Source organism: Sinocyclocheilus rhinocerous, unplaced genomic scaffold (assembly GCF_001515625.1).
Source record: "Sinocyclocheilus rhinocerous isolate Xijiao unplaced genomic scaffold, SAMN03320098_v1.1 scaffold382, whole genome shotgun sequence".
NCBI classification, from domain to species: domain Eukaryota; kingdom Metazoa; phylum Chordata; class Actinopteri; order Cypriniformes; family Cyprinidae; genus Sinocyclocheilus; species Sinocyclocheilus rhinocerous.
The window spans coordinates 1,184,700-1,203,740 of record NW_015642829.1 but is presented as its reverse complement, the minus strand read 5'-3'; the positions used below and the strand labels follow the sequence as shown (position 1 = coordinate 1,203,740).

Here is a 19,041-nt window from a genome sequence, read left to right as displayed (position 1 = left end):
GGAACAGTTAATGAAAAAGTCTGTGAAAGTGATTTTGTGCTTCTTTGAGATGAACAATAAAGCAATGTTCACTTGCAGAACGCAAGCTTCTAGAGGCACATAAGTCAAATAGTCAATAGAGGTAAAGGGGTGCAGAGCCAGTGGTGATTTTGCAGGCAAACATTAATGCCTTGAATCCTGCCAAGAGAGCATTGCAATAGTCCAGCCTGGACAGAACAAGAGCTTGAACAAGGAGTTGTGAAGCATGTTCCGAAAGAAAGGGCCTGATCTTCTTGATGTTGTATAAAGCAAATCTGCAGGACCAGGCAGTTTTAGCAATGTGGTCTGAGAAAGTCAGCTGATCATCAATCATAACTCCAAGGTTTCTGGCTGTTTTTGAAGGAGTTATGGTTGATGTGCCTAACTGGATGGTGAAATTGTGATGAAACGATGGGTTTGATGGAACCACAAGCAGTTCTGTCTTGGCAAGGTTGAGTTGAAGGTGATGGAAGGTGGTCCTTCATCCAGCAAGAAATGTCTGTTAGACAAGCTGAGATGTGAGCATTTTATAAAACTTTTTGTTTTTGTGAAAACTTGTATCTAAACTGTAAATCATGCTTTTTACAGTCATTTTACAGTTTAATATGTTACTATAGACATTGCCCTAACCCGCTCATATGGTATTAATTTTATTTGTGCAGGTCTTAAAAAGTCTTAAATTTGAGCTTAAAAATCCTGCAGAAACCCTGCATACATAGAGCTTTGTCAAAGAGGCGTCTTAAAGTGTCAGTATTTTAATGTTCTACCGTTTCTTTTCCCTCAAGGTGACCCCTCAGTAGTCCAAGTGACAGCAGACATCCACAAGTCTTTGGACAGCTTTGCGTCCTCTCTGGCTAAGGCTATAGAGAACGATGCCAAGCTTCAACTCTTTGGGGAATGGACTCAAATTCCAACAAGTCTGTTCACAGTACGAAACACACAGAGAGCTCCCCGTTACCTGGATGGACAGAGACTCAGGATGGAAAGCATCGATGAAGGAATAGTTAAAGATGATGATGAAGAGCGTAAGGAAAAAATAGGTGAAACTTCTATGTAGTTCTTTGACTCTGTAAATGGAACAGATTGTGTAATCTGCAGCTTTTAAAGGTACAGAACATTAAAGGAACGCATAAGGTAAATGTTTACAGATATACAGTGATTCATGTGTAATTTACATACTAGGTAAAGAACATCAATTTGATTATTTTAGCTAGCAACTGCTGCTACTTGCCTTGGAGAGACCAAAGACCTACAATGATGGCTGTACCTGCAAGGCATCAGGTACTAGAAGCCCTACTGTCACTCATCAGAAGAAGTTATGTTTTTGTAACATAAAAGTTATTGTAAAGTCATGTACAGCCGTCGTATATTTGTCAGGTATTTCGCCTGTGTTGGGTACTGTGTGTCTTATGTTTACTCTTTTCTTAGAAGGAAACTGTTAACCACTCCATTTTATACATACTGACAGTTTGTAAGAATGATTATCCTAGAGCTCTCCTCTCCACCGTTTTAAGTTCAGGTCTATTAATATATTAAATTATTTTAAGTGCCACAAGGTTCAAAGAAAATATACCAAATGTCTAGGGGGTTATATTGACGTGGACAAAAGAAATAACCTTTCAGGCCCTTACGCATTATAAAATATTTCTTCAGGCATTGAATTAACATCAGAGAATCATGTAGAGGGAGAGAGATACTGGGCATAATAAAAGGTAGAATACCCTTATACCCTGTTTTATCCATAGTTTTTGGTGGAAAATCTGATTAAAATGTTTTGACTGAATGTAATGGTGCGAGAAAGCATCTGCAATGCCAATACTGAAGTCATTGGTACAATGGCACTTGAAGATTTTTGTTACATTTGATCAGTGACTTCTCACATCTGTGTTTTTGTTTTTACTATTTTGGTTAGTGTACTCAGTAAGGATTAATCATTCCTGTGGAATCTTCTTTTTTTGCATTATGCCAGTCAGTTATATACCAATATTAATAGGCTTCTTTGTCAATGGCTGCATTATTTGTTTGCAAACCACAGCACATGTTTTTTTTTTTGTTTGTTTTTTTGTACTGTTAATACATGTTTTATGGGTACTCAAGCTTTCAGTCATGTTTTGTTTGAATCACAACACATTTAATGTTTAAACTGTCCTCTGGTACATGGTTTGAAAAGGAACCGGAACTCAATCTGAATTTCAGGAGATGGCTTGCATTCCTTAACAGTGCTGAATGAGTTTAGCATAGAATGGCATGCTAATAGACGAGGAGATATTTCATCTTAGCTTTTCCCAGCGATCACTAGTCACTTAGCAGAATGCTCAAGCCAACAGCTGCCACAACAAAGGCCATCTGTGCTGTTAGGAGAGAGAAACACGACCTGTCAACTAACGCTAGAACCATTTGGCTAGACAGCAGTGGGTTTTATGTATAGACGGAGTCAAAAACAGTTCTCATTTTAATAAACTTTTATAAACATTCTGCAGTGTAACAATGTGTATTGGCTGTTTTGGATAATGAAATATTGCAAGTAGTACCTGTAAATTGGGGTTAGGCAGAAGATCCCTCTGCAACGCAAGATTTAGTAATGACAAAAAAGAGCCATTTTTATACACAACATTGGTAAAGACTTAGAGAATATGTTTTTAGCAAACTCAAGCTTGACATGCATAATTCCTGGTATACAAACATCTGAGTTCTTCATTTGAGGCTACAATAAGATTTCACACTTAACACCGCTCAAAGCTCAACCGTTTGATTTAACAAATTAATATTGCACTTAAATACTCTCAAACACCAGCTGTCCAGTCACATCTTTCGATTTCTTACATATCATCTGGTTTGCATGAACTCCCCAGACGCAGTTTACTCTCATATAGAGTAATTGGTAAGAAAAGTCTCATTAAAAAATAATAATGCCAAAAACTGAACTAATAAGGAAATACTCTATTTTGTAACTTGTACAAATCTCAAATGCTCAAGTGCACCGTAGCAAAAAAACATTCACTTGTAGCAGGAGGGCTACTGTTCATCCTCGTTCTCTTGTCCAGAGCCTTCTGAACGATCACCCTCCACACGGTCTGAGATTAACAGAAGGAAAGAGGAAGAAAGATCGGTCATTTAGACACCTGTTCAAGGTGGTAAACCCAAAAGCTGGAGTAAGTATCCACTAATAAACACTGGCCAGCTAAAAAAGAAAAAGCAGTGTAAATATCATTGATAAATGAGATTTTATTCTTCTTAAATTATCTTTAAAGATAATTAGGCCAAATTTCTTAGGTGTCTTTTACTTTAATGACAACAGCACTTAAAGGCACAGTATGTAATTTTCGCTGCTAGAGGGCGCGTATTCAAAATAAACAAAGAGGCAAAGGTGTAGTTTGATGACGCCGTGACTGAGTGTGGAATCATGGGAGCTGTCGTCTTCATCCCCACAGCCGATGCAATCTGACGGGACTCGGGCAGAAATCATGTTCATGGATGAGCTAATGATTTGTTAACGTAGTAGAATGAAGCAGGGTGAGGATGGAAGCCATCGAAGCAAAACGAGGCCGCTGAACGAGCGCAACACACGGCTCGAAAGCAGCGGAGCTTTTATTATGCCACAGTCGACCGCTTCCGCTCCTTCCGGTCGTGCGTATGTGGAAAAAAAAGCAGCGCTGTTTTATCATACTAGATACATTTGAAAGTTCTGTTATAATGCTACTCTGTGCGGTCGTCTACGGTCTATTAAAACGCACAACATATTAAAGCGTCTTTGGTGTTGCCATGTTTTTTACAAAACAACCGGAAATCGAGGGGTTATGTTAAAATTGCTTATTTCTCTGGATTTAAACATTCTTCGAAATATTTGGGATAATGCAAGTACACAAGTCAGCAAAATATATAACACTGTTCTAGTGGTTTTTGGATATTTGAATAAAAAAATCTTACATATTGTGCCTTTAAGCTGCATGAACTCTTGACTTCTTTAAAAAAAAAAAAAATCATACCGACCCCAGAAATGTTTTTATTTTTATTTAATTATTTTTTCCAGCTTTAAGTGAAAAAAGCCAAGTTTTCAATGTGAACTCGAGACTTTTGGATCTAATTGTATGTATACAGTCAGTGAGTTAAAAAAAGAACACTAAAAAGTTCACCTGTTCTGATGTGATTTAATGATGCCAGCATTCTGAGCATGAAGGAAGCAGGAACAGTGATGGTGTTCCTCGTCTCTTCCAGCATTAACTCATTACGAGCAATCACCTACAGCACACAAACAAATCAGGAAATTAAATCCACAAGTTTGCCAACTATTCACATGTAGATTTCTATAAATGGACACTTACTCCTATAGCTACAGCATAGACATACTGCCTTAAAATGCCTCTATTTCATATATAGAAAAAAACAGTACTTAGAGCTCTAGTGCCCTCTACTGGGGATTTTAATTACATCTCGAAACAAACAGCAGGTCTGTGTTAGCACATGCATTTTAAATACATATTTTAAAGTCTAAAGGATCAAAACAGAACTTTATTCACAAATTCAAACAGAAAGCATTGTCCATACCTCTTCGGCAAGGACTCTGTTAAATGACAGTGACTGTTCTAAAGGCGACCACAGCTTGATGTCATAGTCAATTCCAGATGAAGCAAGAACTGCAAAAAAAAAAAGTCAGACCAAATGATGTGATTATCTAAAGCAAAATCTTTATTGGCTCTCCGTCTTTTGTTTTTAGGTATGTTTTGCTCACTGGGGTCATAAGGGTGAGGCTGCAGGCAGTTGCCCACATGGTTGTCGGCCTCCAGCAGCATCAGGTGCTCTCCCGTGTGTCTGTCCCAGATGAAGATATGGCCACAATCCGAGCCGCTCATCACAAAGTTATTCCCCCAGAAACACGACTCCTTAATCTACATGTACAACCAGGTCAGTAAAGGCTAATGTAATATCTGTGTATGGTTCTTTGCAAAACATGACTAGAACTAATAAGAAGTAACAGAAAGCTGCTTTTGTGTACAATATACATAAGACAATAAACAGTCAGCCTACCATGGTCCTGGAGTTGCGGTGGCCCTTGTACATCATCTTGACAGAGGGTCTCCTGATATTCTGAGTTTCACTCTCTTCCATCTCTCGCCGTTCTTTTCTCCTGCGGAACAGCTCCTGGATCCGAGCCGCGGCGGAGCGTCTATGAAAAGTGGAGCATGCAGAATAATGCTTATGAAAAATCAACTTTAAAACAGCAGCTCAACACTATATTAGTCAGGGATGGTCAAATTTTCATAAGCTTACAGCATTGTGCGAGACACAATTATTTGATCTGAATAAATTTTTTGCAGACAATCTAGATGCTTCTTCACCTATCAAGCATTAACCTTTATGTGCGTTAAATTCATATAATTATGTTTTTTTTTTATATTTCATAAATAAATAACAGCTGAACTGCCTCAGAAAGAGCAATTACTGATAATATTGAACATAAACGTAAAAAAAGAAAAAACAACTATATTCAGTATTGCTTTATAAACCAGATAATTTTTCAAAGTAGAGGAAAACAAATGCACAGGCAAAAAGAAAGGGGGGTTACAGAATCATTAGATTTCTTCCAAATGGTCTAAGAGAAGTTCCCATGTGGCTTCAAATCTTTTTGGTGAGCTAAGCTTACTAAAACGTATATATCCGAAAAAAGCCAGATTGTGGTCAGGTTGAATGGATAATAGTTAAAAGTGATATTTCATGGAAATACAGCGCAACTTATAGAACTGTATTTTGGTAACGGTCTCTTTAAGAGAACAAAAGTTTTACTGAGTGAATCTGATGAATCGCCTTAGTTTGTAGAGAGTCGTGGAAGCACAGTTTTTTGACAGTAACTGGTATTTTTGGGAAATCGTGGAAAATATATACACTACTGTTCAAAAGTTTTGGGTCAGTAAGAATTTAAAAAAGTTCTACTTTTTATTCAGTAAGGATGCATTAAATTGATCAAAAGAGACAGTAAAGACATCTATAATAAAATTTCCATTTCAAATAAATGCTGTTATTTTAAACTGTCTATTTATCAAAGAATGAATAGAATAATATCAAGCAGCACTACTGTTTTCAACATTGAAAATCTGAACTCCAAACAACTATACCTAAAGTAACTTGTAAATTCGTGCATGAAATTAATTTGCTTGGTTAGTAACTAACCAAAGGGTCATTACGCAAACATTACGCAAACATTTTGTGCACTCTCAGGCAGTGAAGTTAACAGGAACTACTTAATTACATATATTATATAGTTAATAACATATTTTACACAGCCACACAATATGAACACCAGGTTAATTAAAATTAAATCAAATCTGCACACCTTGCAATTAGATTATATAAGTGGCCATCTCAGAAACATTACAGTACCTTATCAGCCTATCACCTACAGCTGATCCTCTGTAATTAAATCTAATGAGAAGAGTAGCATTTTACTTATGACTGTCCAAAGGATAAACACTGTTTAACAAACATGCTCATGTTTTATGGGACTTCCCGTCTGTTATAACATTTGCCTACACATTGTGATGATTTGAATGATTAAACATCTCGACATGACGAGAGTCCATACCTCTGTCCCGGCCCTCCTCTGTACCTGGCTGAAGGGATAAGGATGGGGTCGTCGTCGCTGTCATCAGAGTCCTGATTGCGGGATGGTTGAGTCGAACCCTGACCACCCGTTCCTGCGGTCTCGCTCCTCCTGCACCGCTCACTCAGCTCCCCCGAACCAGCAGCCTGGAGCTCCTCTGAAGGAGTGCTGGGACGAGCCGTGTCTTCAGTAGACAGGCCCTCTGGTGGTGCCGCCAGTGGTGTGCTGTTTTGAGAGCCGATGGAGGTCTTTTCTGTGCCACTGTCTGCAGTTTGGCCCCCATCGGGTGTGGGTTGACTCTCTGAGGGTGAGCTTGAACCTGGTTATGAGAGAGAAAAGTTAAGATAACCTCCAAAATAGGCCACACAACCTACACAACTTCTGTAGCAATGGGCAAGTGGTTGTCGACTCACTTTGCTCTGAGGTTTGTCCTGTGGGCTCCTCTCTGGTCTGGCTCTCACCCGCCTCCCCAGGCTTATGTCCTCCACTGCTGCCTTTGGCACCGGACGTTGGACTGCTCCTGTGCATAGTCGAAAAATTAAGTTTGTGATTTGTTCTTACAAAAAAATGCCATTCTTGAAAATAATATACTCACAATGAAATAAAGGAGGAAGCCATAGAGAATTTCAGACAAACATTTGCATTTCAAAGGAATGGGTCTTTGTGAACTGGTTTTATAACATAAAACATTTATATACATAAAATTGACATCTGACTTGAGAATATGTACTTGCCCAAGTATTATTTATATACTATTATAGTATTTAATGTATGTATTTATGTAGTCAATTTGTTATGTGCTTTTGTCATTTTTATTCTGATATTTCTTTTTAGCTTTATTTTTAAATTGCCAATGTTTTTAAGTTTTTTATTTTTTTCAACTAGTATTTATTTGTATTTTATTTCAGCTTTATATCAATTAATGCAAATGAATTTTTTTAGTTTTAGTTAAAATTAACAATATTTCTATTTAGGTTTATTTTTCAGTTTTTGCTATTTTAATACTTGCACTTAAACTGATTTTACTTCATTTAATTGCCAAGGCAACAAGTTCTTTAAGTCGAACTAATTTCAACTAATATTTGTTTTATTTCAACTTTAATGTAACGAAATTGGTTTTTCAAAATTTTTGTTTTAGTTAACAACAACATGCTTTAATTCTCAATGAAAGCATGAAAAAAATTTACACTTGTACACAAATGTACACTATTATTATTTCAAAATAATATCTTGTGAATTTGTGAGCCTTTATGAGTGATTCATTAAAAGAACCAGTTCGTCAGAGTCATTTGCTTGTGAACTGGATCACACTAGTTGTACTGTATGCTTGTTGTTTGAACAATGCAACAGAAAGGCATTTCATTGCATTATTTTGTGGTACACTTTTTTTTTTTTTTATATATATAAACTAGGCATTTTATAGCAATGCTCTTTAGAGCCTTGTGGGGGTGATTTGCATGCTGAGGTTAAGGCTGATTCTCTGGTCACTCACCATTCATCCGTGAAATCCAGTTTGATGGTGCTAGTGGTGGTGCCTTCAGTGCTGTAGTGCAGACTAAGGACCGGTTCTGCCGTGCCAGTCCGCCCAAGCCCTGGAGGAGTGCTGCCGCTCCCGCTGCTGTTGCCAGGGCTGGTGCCAAGTGAAGGCGCTGATGTGGATAGCACAGTTTCTGTAGTGTCTGGGGAAGCTTCACTGACACCTGTATTTTGATCACTGATTACATGTCCTGCTGCTTCTGCACCTCCTGGAAGGAAGACAGAGGAAACATGTGGGATGTAAAACTAAGTGCTTTTAGAAAGAGTGCTTACCTTAGGAACATTACATTTGTCACAACTACAGTTAATCACAGAAGCAGCTTTTCTGAAATATTAGCATGTGATTATCGTGCCAAGTAGTGACCTCTAGTTCATTCTAAGCTTCAGATGCTCAGACATCACTATTAGCATGTTTATTACTAGCATATTGGCACATATTAATGTGCCTTTTTTACATGACCATATTTTAGATCCCTTAAACCTACCCCATACCTAAACTTAACGATTACCTTACCAACTATTAATAAGCATCAATTTAGGAGTTTATTGAGGAAAAAGTTGCAGTTAACAGTTAGTTAATAATGAGAACTGGTCCCCAAACTAAACTGTGACCAAAAAGAAACAAAAAAAAAACAAGGTGAAAAAAACGGTATGTGGCAAAGTGGGTTGCAGAGATAGACTTCAGTCTACAAAGAATTATATTAGAGTTTGTTAAAGTTCAACAATTGCAAGAAGTTAACTCAAAGCAAGGATTTAGCACAATGCAAGTTAAAGTGATTAAAGGGCTTAAAGGTTTCTTGTTCTGACAGGGAAAATGTGCAGACACCAGTATGGACATGGAGTAAAGAGGACTGCCGTAAAGAATCAATATCACCAAAATCGGTGTTTCCTTGAGTCATATTCCAAAGCAGAAGAGCAAAGTCATTTTTTAAAGGAGTCATACCATACTTTGTTTTAAATCTTGTTTTTTTTATCCTAGTCAAAGACCATAAACAAGTGTTAATGTTATAGAACTTCATTTTAATTTATAATTAAAAAAACAGGACAAAAGCAACAACTGAAAGTCTGTATTTCAAATCAGCGAATTAGAATGATTTTTTCTAAAGGATCGTCTGACACTGAAGATTGCTGGCTGCTGAAAATTCAGCTTTGCCATCACAGGAATAAATGACATTTTATGACCCCCTTTAAGCTAAATTCTGATGTTACAAGCCCACATCAGTCTTGTGGAGGCTGAACTCATTATGTAGAGAGTGAGAAGAAAAAAAAAACGTGTCCCTGTGTACAGGACATTATTTGAAAGATGAGCTTTATATGAACTTGGCCCCACAGAAGGGGAGAAAAAGTATGTCCATTGACTGAAAATGATTCACAGAAAGCCTCTGTATCTTTCTTAAGTTTCTCTGTTTAAGGAGAGGCACATCTGCAGTCTTCTTAAGATGATTGAGGACAAGAGCCACTTCAATCAGAAATGCATAGAGCTCAGATGCAAGGGAGTGAAAGAAAATGAGGAAAAGGAGAGGAAAAAAGAGGGAAGGACGCACCCTGCTCCTCATCCAGAGTCATGGATCCAAGCTGTTTGTTTACCACAGATGAGGGAGAATCTGAAACAAAAATAAGACGTACTGAACAACTGAAACAAAAGAGCCAGTACAAACATTTAAGTGCAGACCTAAATCCTCAGGAAACACACTGCAACACAGGCAGGGTCAAGAAAAAAAAAACATCCCACAAAACTCAAAAGCCACAAACTTTGTAAAGATGAGTCTAGGAGGCTTAATTCTGGGTTAAAGACACAAAGCCAAGGGTTACAGATTGGGTAGGCTGTTCCTTAAAAAATGTGAAATGACATCCAGGAGGTGAGCAAATACAAGAGCACAATTTATAAAGAGCAAACTGATGCATAGCCTTCTTTAATGCAGTATTCACTCTCAGGCAGAATAAACAAGTCACACAGAAATTTGTAGTTCAGGAGTTGAGACTAATGGTGGCAGAAAAGTTTATTCAGATGCCAGACCTACGTTCACATTGACAGTGCTTTGCAGCAACAAAGCAACTAGAAGTCATTCATTTTTGGCGACGGTTTGCAAATACCCAGCAAGATGTGATGTCAGGATGTTGCCGAACTAATAGTGCAATGCTTTAAGCACAAAAAAACATTGCACACAGTAGGGTTACCGAATAAAATTAACTTTTCCTGAATTGCCTGGCTTCATAGACAACAAATACGTTCAGTTTGCCTCTAACCATTTCGTAAGTGTCTACAAGAACTAAACACATCACACTCGCTGATAGCATTAAGAAGTATTTTGTGGAATATTGCAAAGGGAAGAAGAACAAGAGAAGGTATGAAAAGAACAAGATTAACATGGATCAATGTTCAAGGTTTAAATAGGACAAAAAAAAAAAAAAACTGCCAACACCAACCAGTACAAACCAGCATTATATGTAATTATGTGGTTGCATTCCAGGTCAAACAATCAACAGATGGCAGTATATGCATATTGTTTGACATCTGAGCTCTGTTCCAAGATCTACTGTAGTAAGCTGCCTCACTAACTACTGACTACACAGGCAGCTACCTTCTAAGGCCCTGTCCTAAATCAAGGTGCATTTGATGTGGACGCATGTCCGTGAAGTCAATTTGTCCCAGTTGTCAATTCAAAAGGGTTCAAAAGTAAGATTTCTTTTCTTGAAAGAAATTAATACCTTTATTCAACAAGGACAGATTAAATTGATCAAAAGTGACAGTAAAGATTTTTGCATTGTTACCAAAACATTATATTTCAAATAAATGCTGTTCTTATGAAATGTCTATTCATCAAAGAATCCTGAAAAAAAAAAACTGAAAAAAAGTGGGAAAGCAAAACTGGGAAAGACATGACCATTGTGACTCTGAACATTTGTGATAGTAAGATTTTGGGCAGCTTTTGTGTCAGGTGTTTATCTGATGTCTAAAAATGTCACGTAGTTGGGCAGCTCCCTAAGTTTTGGAACAGAGTTCTGCTGTTGGTGAATGTGAGCGTGAATGACCAGCAGTTAGATGTGTGCATTTCTGTGTGGCAGAGGGGAAGAGGAACACTCTTCATAGCCAGAGGTGCAGCAGCAAACCAGGGCAGCCAGAGGGTTCAGGATGTTAAAGGAGAGCGGGGATGCAGGCTGGGAGGAGACGGTAACCTGCAGGGGGGCACGCGTCAGCAGCCTGTTGGGCTGAGCGCTCTGGGCTGGAGGTCGCAGGTACAGAAGGGACTGAGCGTCTGCCCTGTCCAGGGGGGTCGGACAAGAGAAGCAGTCTCTGCAAACGTCTACACACTAAACTTACCGGCAGCCTGCGAGGACCATATTCTGACAGTGTGGGGTCAGAGGGAGAGAGAAGAGCAGGATGGGAAAGTTGATGGGATGGGGAAAAAGAAGAGAGGTAAATCATATGTAAGGAGGAATGCTGGGTAAAAGAGCAAATTAAAGATTGAAGCTGCATGCTGAGTGATGTCAGACAAGACTGCAGGGTTTCATCACCAAAAAAAAAAAGCGTGCATTACACTCACACGTCCACACATGTTCTATGGGCATGAAGAGAAACGCACACATAAAAATGCCTGCAATGGCACGATGAGCAAAAAGGAGGGATTTATCATTATATAAAAAAAGACAAAAGACACTACATGTTGCATCCTGCTTCTGTTTGTGTGATTTTTGATGCAGGCCCTAACGGCACACAATGCTCAAAAAATAAACCCCACCTGAGGACAACAAATCAGTCAACACATAGGTCTTAAAAAAAGAAAGTGCATTGAGTTGGATGATAGAAAGATGTACAGCAGACATGGTAAATGGACCTATTATATAAATGGAATGAGATGAATTTGTTCATTATAAGCACATCATCTTTATGAAGCAGAGATACAATGACTGCATTTACATGCACAAGAAATTTTTGATTACTATTGGAATATGATCATATGGTCTGAATTAAGCCAATACTTTGGTACTTTTATACTTTTAAGACATTTGCACAACTATGGATCACATTTTATTTGGGATATCAACTGTAACAGAATGTTAAATTATATCAGCGTATGTCAAAAGCAATTCAGGGTGCTATAGTTTAAAACTTTGGGTTTGGTATAGGTTTTAAATTTTTCGAAAGAAATCTAACAATGGCTGCATTTATTTGATCAAAAATTTAGTAAAAACAATAATATTTTAAAATATGACTTAAAATTAAATAACTGTTTTATATTTAAATATATTTTCAAATGTAATTTATTCCTGTGCTGGCAAAACGGAATTTTCAGCAGCCATTACTCCAGTCTTCAGTGTCACATGATCCTTCAGAAATCATTTTAATATGCTGATTTGGTGATCAGGAAACATTTCTTATTATTACTGTCTTATTATTGTTGAAAAGAGTTGTGCTGTTTAATATTCTTGTGGAAACAGATATTTTTTTCAAGATTCTTTGATGAACAGAACATTCAAAACAATTTATTTGAAATAGAAGCCTTTGTAATATTATAAATGTTTTCACTGTCACTTTTAATCAACTGATTGTATCCTTGCTGAATAAAAGTATTAATTTCTTTTAAACAAAATCTTACTGACCTCAAACTTTTGAACAGTAGTGTACAAGAGGACAAAAACCCTTTTTAAGGGGTCATATGATGCGATTTCAAGTTTTCCTTTCTCTTTGGAGTGTTACAAGCTGATTGTGCATAGATAAGATCCCTGAAGTTGCAAAGACTAAAGTCTCAAAACCAAAGAGATATTCTTTATCAAAGTTGGGGCGTAACATTTCCGTCTCACGCTTGAGGTATTTGGCCAATCACAACGCACTGGATAGCTGGCCAGTCAGAGCACACCTCGCTTTTCAGACCGATTAGTTTTGTAAAAATCGACGCGTTTCAGAAAGGCGGGGCATAGAGGAGAAACAATAATGTACAGTATGTGGAAAATAATGTGTTTTTTTTACTTTAAACCGCATAAACACATTTCATTACACCAAATACACAAAATAATGTTCTTTTTAGCAGCATCATATGACCCCTTTAAAATAAAAGCTTAAATATAATATATGGACTTTAAATGGAACATTATGTGCATGCAAACATGGTATTGCCTCATTTAAGGATGAATGCACTCTTCAGTGTTTTGCCAATTGTGACAGACTTACCAGATAAAGCTGCCTCTCTAGATGGGGTGGGTGTGGCTGAAGGAGTGGGCGTGGCCGAGGGAGTGGGCGTAACTTCATCCTGGCTCCTCTGCTCTGTGTCTGGGGAGGAGAGGAGAGAGGAGGAGGCAGCACTTTCCATGGAGGATGAGCTGGAGGGGACAGGGGCTGTCACAGTGGAGGAGGAGCCTGAGGAGGAGCAGGAGATAGACTTGGGGAGAGGCTCTGCAGGTGCAGGAGGAGCAGCAGGTGTAGGCGGAGGATCAGAGGAGGGTGTCTCCACCTCCATCGCTCCTTCAGCTGAGACCTCAGTGGGCTCCTGTGCCTGAGTGTGTGTTTCTGAGGTCGCAAATGTCCCTTGTGGTCGAGCTGATGTACCTGGAGTCAAATCATCAAACCTTGAGCGTACTTTTAAGAGTAAGTTTTGATTTTGTATAGTTTTTTTTTCTTAAGTAGAGAACATTTAATAAGAAAATTTACACCCTTTCATGTGACACATGCGTGTCATACATAAGTAGTATTTATAAAGTTTTAGCTTTTAGTTTTGGATCTGTTTTTAGTTGTTTTAATACTACAATTGATTGCTTCTGTTGTCCTCATTTGTAAGTCGCTTTGGATAAAAGCATCTGCTAAATGACTAAATAAATAAATAAATAACATGCTTTGATGCATTGTTCAATGGCTGATGTTTATTGGCGAATAGGATCAAAGTTGAAAATGCCTCCATAGAGTTCAATACATTGTGAAATGCCAATGTAAGTCACATGGAAGATTTTTAAGGCCCTGATATACTTCAAGCTAAACAGAAGAATGATCTGGTGTGACGTCATTTCAAAACAAAATCAGGTCCAAACTAAGTTGGTTTGGAATTCAAAACAGCTTGCCAAAGCAAACTTTCCGGAAAAGTTCATTAACACATTCAAACTACCATTGGTCCATGAAGATTATTATATTATAACATAATAGGTAGGTGCTCTGAGGCTCTGCCTTCTTTGACAGACTGAACAGAAGAAATCAACCAGAGAACATTTCCACGGCAAAGTCAGATGCAAGTCAAAACAGAAATACAATGGAGAGCTGCTTTATTGTAGAAAAAAACCTGTGCTGTTTTACCTCTGGGTCGAGTTTGAGGACGTGGTCTGCTGCTCTGGGCCTCACTAGCCTCCTCGAACCAGCGTGACAACATGTCCGACATCCTCTGCATGAGCGATACATTTGGACTCTGCTCTCCTGCAAAGACAACAAATTTCTTAATAATCAGGGTTGGGGAGTAACGTAATACATGTAACGGCGTTACGTAATCAGGATACACAAATCTAGTAACTGTAATCCGTTACAGTTACATCAAAAACAAAGTATTCAGATTACAGTTACATTTTGTAAAAAGTGGGAATACTATCAAGATTACATTTGTTTCATATAAAATTAAATAAATTAGTATTTTGACATAACGCTATATATTTAGCGCTGCTTCATCATAGTTCCTGGTTCTGTTGACACATGTTGACTCACGTGAGCCGCCTGCTGGTGCATGCTCAAATAACACCCGTCTACAATTATTCTCCTCAAACGCGGGATGAGATGCTGCTACAGTTTATTAATTACGATGCTTCCTGCTGTGAAAAACGTTTTCATGTCTGGAAATTTCACAGTTATTTTGTTTTCAAAGAGAATAAGGGAAATAACATAGTTGTACAGCGTAAGCTATGCATGAAGACTCTTGCTTTAACAAAGGCTACTCAACCAACTTGAACATTTGCAGGTACGAGTCCAACTAGCATGGAAATCATCATGTTAGCTAAAATTTAGTTTTTGTTAGTGACTTAAAATTCCATGGTGTGCATGACTGCACACCATGGAATTTTTTTCTAGCGGAAAGTGAGCCTGAAAATGTAGAAATTAACATGAGTCTCCACACAGTCAATGAAATAAAGAAATATAGCATTTACCTGTCCAATACAGTCCCAACAGTGAAGCATGGTGGTGGCAGCATCATGCTGTGGGGGTGTTTTTCAGCTGCAGGGACAGGACGACTGGTTGCAATCGAGGGAAAGATGAATGCGGCCAAGTACAGGGATATCCTGGACTAAAACCTTCTCCAGAGTGCTCAGGACCTCAGACTGGAACTAAGGTTTACCTTCCAACAAGACAATGACCCTAAGCACACAGCTAAAATAACGAAGGAGTGGCTTCTCAACAACTCTGTGACTGTTCTTGAATGGCCCGGCCAGAGCCCTGACTTAAACCCAATTGAGCATCTCTGGAGAGACCTAAAAATGGCTGTCCACCAACGTTTACCGTCCAACCTGACAGAACTGGAGAGGATCTGCAAGGAGGAATGGCAGAGGATCCCCAATTCCAGGTGTGAAAAACTTGTTGCATCAAAAAGACTCATGGCTGTATTAGATCAAATGGGTGCTTCTACTAAATACTGAGCAGAGGGTCTGAATACTTAGGACCATGTTATATTTCAGTTTTTCTTTTTTAATAAATCTGCAAAGATGTCAACAATTCTGTGTTTTTCTGTCAATATGGGGTGCTGTGTGTACATTAATGAGGAAAAAAAATTAACTTAAATGATTTTAGCAAATGGCTGCAATATAACAAAGAGTGAAAAATTTAAGGGGGTCTGAATACTTTCCGTACCCACTGTATATGGTGCTAAATAGACTAATATGTATATGTAATCAGATTACATTACTTTTATATTGTGGTACTTGGATTACGTTACTGAATACTTTTTTAATGAAGTAATTTGTAACTGTAACGGAATAAATTTTAAAAGAAACCCTCCCAACCCTGTTAATAATCAATATCAAACTAGACCAGAATCTCAAATCTTTCCATTCACAGAAAGCAGAAGCACTGGAAGTCTGCTGTTTACATCAAGAGCAAGCTGCAATATGCCAAGAAGTAGCAAAGTGAAGCAGTCTTTGGACTAATTCCCTGTGAAAAGCTAACAAGCTCCCCTTAGACAGACTAAGTTGTTGATATACATAGTTGGAGATACTGAGGGAGATTAAAGATGTATTGAGAGACACTAGAGACTGTGGGCCTCAGATTGTTATAAACATGGAGGAGAATGCCAGAGCGGACAACAGTTCTGTTCACAGAGGAGACAGTGAAGATGAAGTGGATGTGCAAATGAAATGTGGTAAACAACTATGGTAGACAATGCCTTGATGCTTTAACATTTTAACAGTTTAAAGTTAAGTCTTACAGACATTATTGATGGGGTGTGCCTAGAAAGTGCTGATAAATAAAATAAAATAAAAATATTTTGGATTAACTATGAAATGCTGCTTATATAAAAATATGCTGCTTTATACAATATTTGTCAGTCCAAAATGCCATAAATAAAATAAACCAAATAGAAAAAAAAAAAAAAATAAGTAAATAAATAAATAAATATATTTTCATATATTTAAAAAGTCTGGAAAAGCGATGATACTTTGAAATAAACTATTATAATGACATTTTTTAAATATACTATGTTTTTGGTTATTACAGTGGTATAATTGATAGCGTTTTACTACAAAGTACCACATAAAGCCAAAAGCATGGAGCTTATAGGTATTAAACAGTGCAGGACAGATTACACTTCTCAGGTTTTATAGACTTTATTAATAATAATATTTAATAATTTAATAATAATGATTTATGCATTTAGCAGACGCTTTTATCCAAAGCGACTTACAGTGCATTCAGGCTATACATTTTTTACCAGTATGTATGTTCCCTGGGAATTGAACCCACGACCTTTTGAGCTGCTAACGCAATGCTCTACCACTGAGCCACAGGAACACGATTATTAGTGACGGAGTGTGGCTATGACTAGGAAGTGCTGATGATTATCATATAAAAATGTGCTGCTTTACAACATCTGTTAGCCCAAATTGCCATAAAATAAATAATAAAATAAAATAAAATTTATAAAAAATAAAATACAAAAAGTTATAAAATTGAATACAACTTTGGTTTTACCAAAACAATCTATTATAATGATATATATATATTTTTAATTTTCATTACAGTGGTGAAATTTACAGCATCATGTTATTATAAAGCACCCAAAAATGCCTAGAGCATGAAGTTCATAAGTATTAAACACGGTGCAGGATGAGGTACATGAAGGAATTTAATACTGTGCTCAAATCCCCAACCCTTTGTGGGCAAAAGTAATGTTTGCCTCAACATCTGGAAAATGTTACATCAATTTAATCAGTGATTTGTGATTTCTGACAAGTACAGTCAGTATAGAAAATAATCACCACCTTTAAAATAATCACATTTTGTTGCTCTGCAGCCTGAAATGAAGACGGACACAGTTTTTGTTTTATCCAGCTGCATTTACTCAGTGCATCTTATAACATCCAAGTGAAAGATAAAACAACAACATGTCAGAAAAAAATCAATCAATAAAAAAACAGAATCACTGAGTTAGAAAAAGGACCACCCCCTTGTGCCAGTATTTTGTTGAACCACCTTTTGCTTTAATTACAGCCTTTAGTCTGTTGGGATGTGTCTCTGTCTCTACTAACTTTGCACATCTAGGGTTTGCAATATTTGCCCACTCTTCTTTGCAGAACTGCTCAAGTTCAGTTAAATTTGATTGTGACCGTTTGTGGACTGCAGTCTTCAAGTCATTCCACAGATTTTCATTGGGTTTAAAGGCCATGTAAAGACATTCTCTCGCTAACAGTTGTTATCGACACCATCTGGAAAACATATTTGATGGCTGTTTCAATAAACCATTTGGTTGTCATGGGAATGCTTACAGATGACTTTCTCCAGGTATTATGGACCTTACATTCTAAACCAAACGGAACAGAACAGAACAGAATCGAAAAAATAGAACAGAATAAAATAAAATAAAATCCAAGTTGTTTCCAGCCTTTAGTCTGATGGGATATGTCTCTACTAACTTTCCACATCTAGACTTTGCAATATTTGCAGAACTGCTCAAGTTCAGTTAAATTTGATGGTGAGTGTTTGTGGACTGCAGTCTTCAAGTCATTCCACAGATTTTCAATGGGGTTTAAATCTGGGCTCTGACGAGGTTATGCAAGAACATTCAACTTTTTCTCCTTCAACCACTGTGTGCTCAGTTTTGGGTCATTGTCATGTTGGAAGGTAAACCTTCTTCCCATTGACAACTTTCTGGCAGAGGGCAGCAGATTTTCCTCAAGAATTTGACAGTACTTTGCTCCATCCATTTTTCCTTCTATCCTGACAAGTGCTCCAGTCGCTGCTGCAGAGAAACACCCCATAACAGAATACTACCACCTCCATGCTAAACTGTATGGTGTTATTTGGATGGTGAGCTGTATTGGATTTCAGCCAGACATATCGTTCGGTGTTGAGGCAAAATAATTAAATTTTAGTCTCATCTGCCTCAGAATCTTCAAGGTGTGTTTTGGCAAAGCTCAGTCGTGACTGCATGTGGCCTTTCTAGAGGAGTGTCTTTTTTCTTCCAACCCTCCCATACAAGCCACATTTGTGGAGAATTTGTGATATTGTTGTCACATGCACACAATGACCACTCTTTGTCATAAATTCCTGCAGCTGCTTTAGAGTTGCTGTAGGCCTCTTGTTGCCTCTCTGACAAGTTTCCTCCTGGCTCATTCATCCAGTTTGGAGCAATGTCCTGATTCAGGGAGGGCCTGTGTTGTACCAAATGCCTTCCACTTTGTAATAATAGGCTTTATTGTGCCTCTAGGCACAA

The 19,041-nt window shown here is 37.8% G+C and overlaps 2 protein-coding genes across 10 annotated transcripts in view; one reads left to right on the top strand and one right to left on the bottom strand.

Annotated features, from left to right (window-relative positions):
* Positions 1-4,805, top strand: part of LOC107756778 (G-protein coupled receptor 161-like) — a 17,630-nt gene extending 12,825 nt beyond the window's left edge. The window contains exons 9-10 of one of the 4 annotated variants that reach the window (XR_001641864.1): positions 804-1,125; positions 1,229-1,304. Coding sequence is in view for 2 of the 4 variants with exons in the window: in XM_016574029.1 (XP_016429515.1) it covers positions 804-1,058; positions 1,229-1,353 (380 nt within the window). In the remaining 2 variants the exon portion in view is untranslated. Of the gene's footprint in view, positions 1-803; positions 1,153-1,228; positions 2,611-4,732 lie in introns of those variants that run through there. The other 3 variants (XR_001641863.1, XM_016574031.1, XM_016574029.1) reach the window with 3 other exon arrangements.
* LOC107756777 (DDB1- and CUL4-associated factor 6-like) overlaps positions 2,474-19,041 on the bottom strand; it is a 36,767-nt gene continuing 20,199 nt past the window's right edge. Inside the window, exons 9-20 of one of the 6 annotated variants that reach the window (XM_016574024.1) lie at positions 14,430-14,546; positions 13,320-13,694; positions 9,694-9,753; positions 8,106-8,358; positions 7,023-7,133; positions 6,596-6,925; positions 6,394-6,435; positions 5,044-5,182; positions 4,748-4,904; positions 4,564-4,652; positions 4,152-4,257; positions 2,692-3,092 (exon numbers count right to left, since the gene is read on the bottom strand). In XM_016574024.1, the coding sequence (XP_016429510.1) occupies positions 3,034-3,092; positions 4,152-4,257; positions 4,564-4,652; positions 4,748-4,904; positions 5,044-5,182; positions 6,394-6,435; positions 6,596-6,925; positions 7,023-7,133; positions 8,106-8,358; positions 9,694-9,753; positions 13,320-13,694; positions 14,430-14,546 (1,838 nt within the window). In that variant the 3' untranslated portion in view covers positions 2,692-3,033. Of the gene's footprint in view, positions 3,093-4,151; positions 4,258-4,563; positions 4,653-4,747; positions 4,905-5,043; positions 5,183-6,393; positions 6,436-6,595; positions 6,933-7,022; positions 7,134-8,105; positions 8,359-9,693; positions 9,754-13,319; positions 13,695-14,429; positions 14,547-19,041 lie in introns of all 6 variants that reach the window. The other 5 variants (XM_016574023.1, XM_016574025.1, XM_016574026.1 and 2 more) reach the window with 5 other exon arrangements.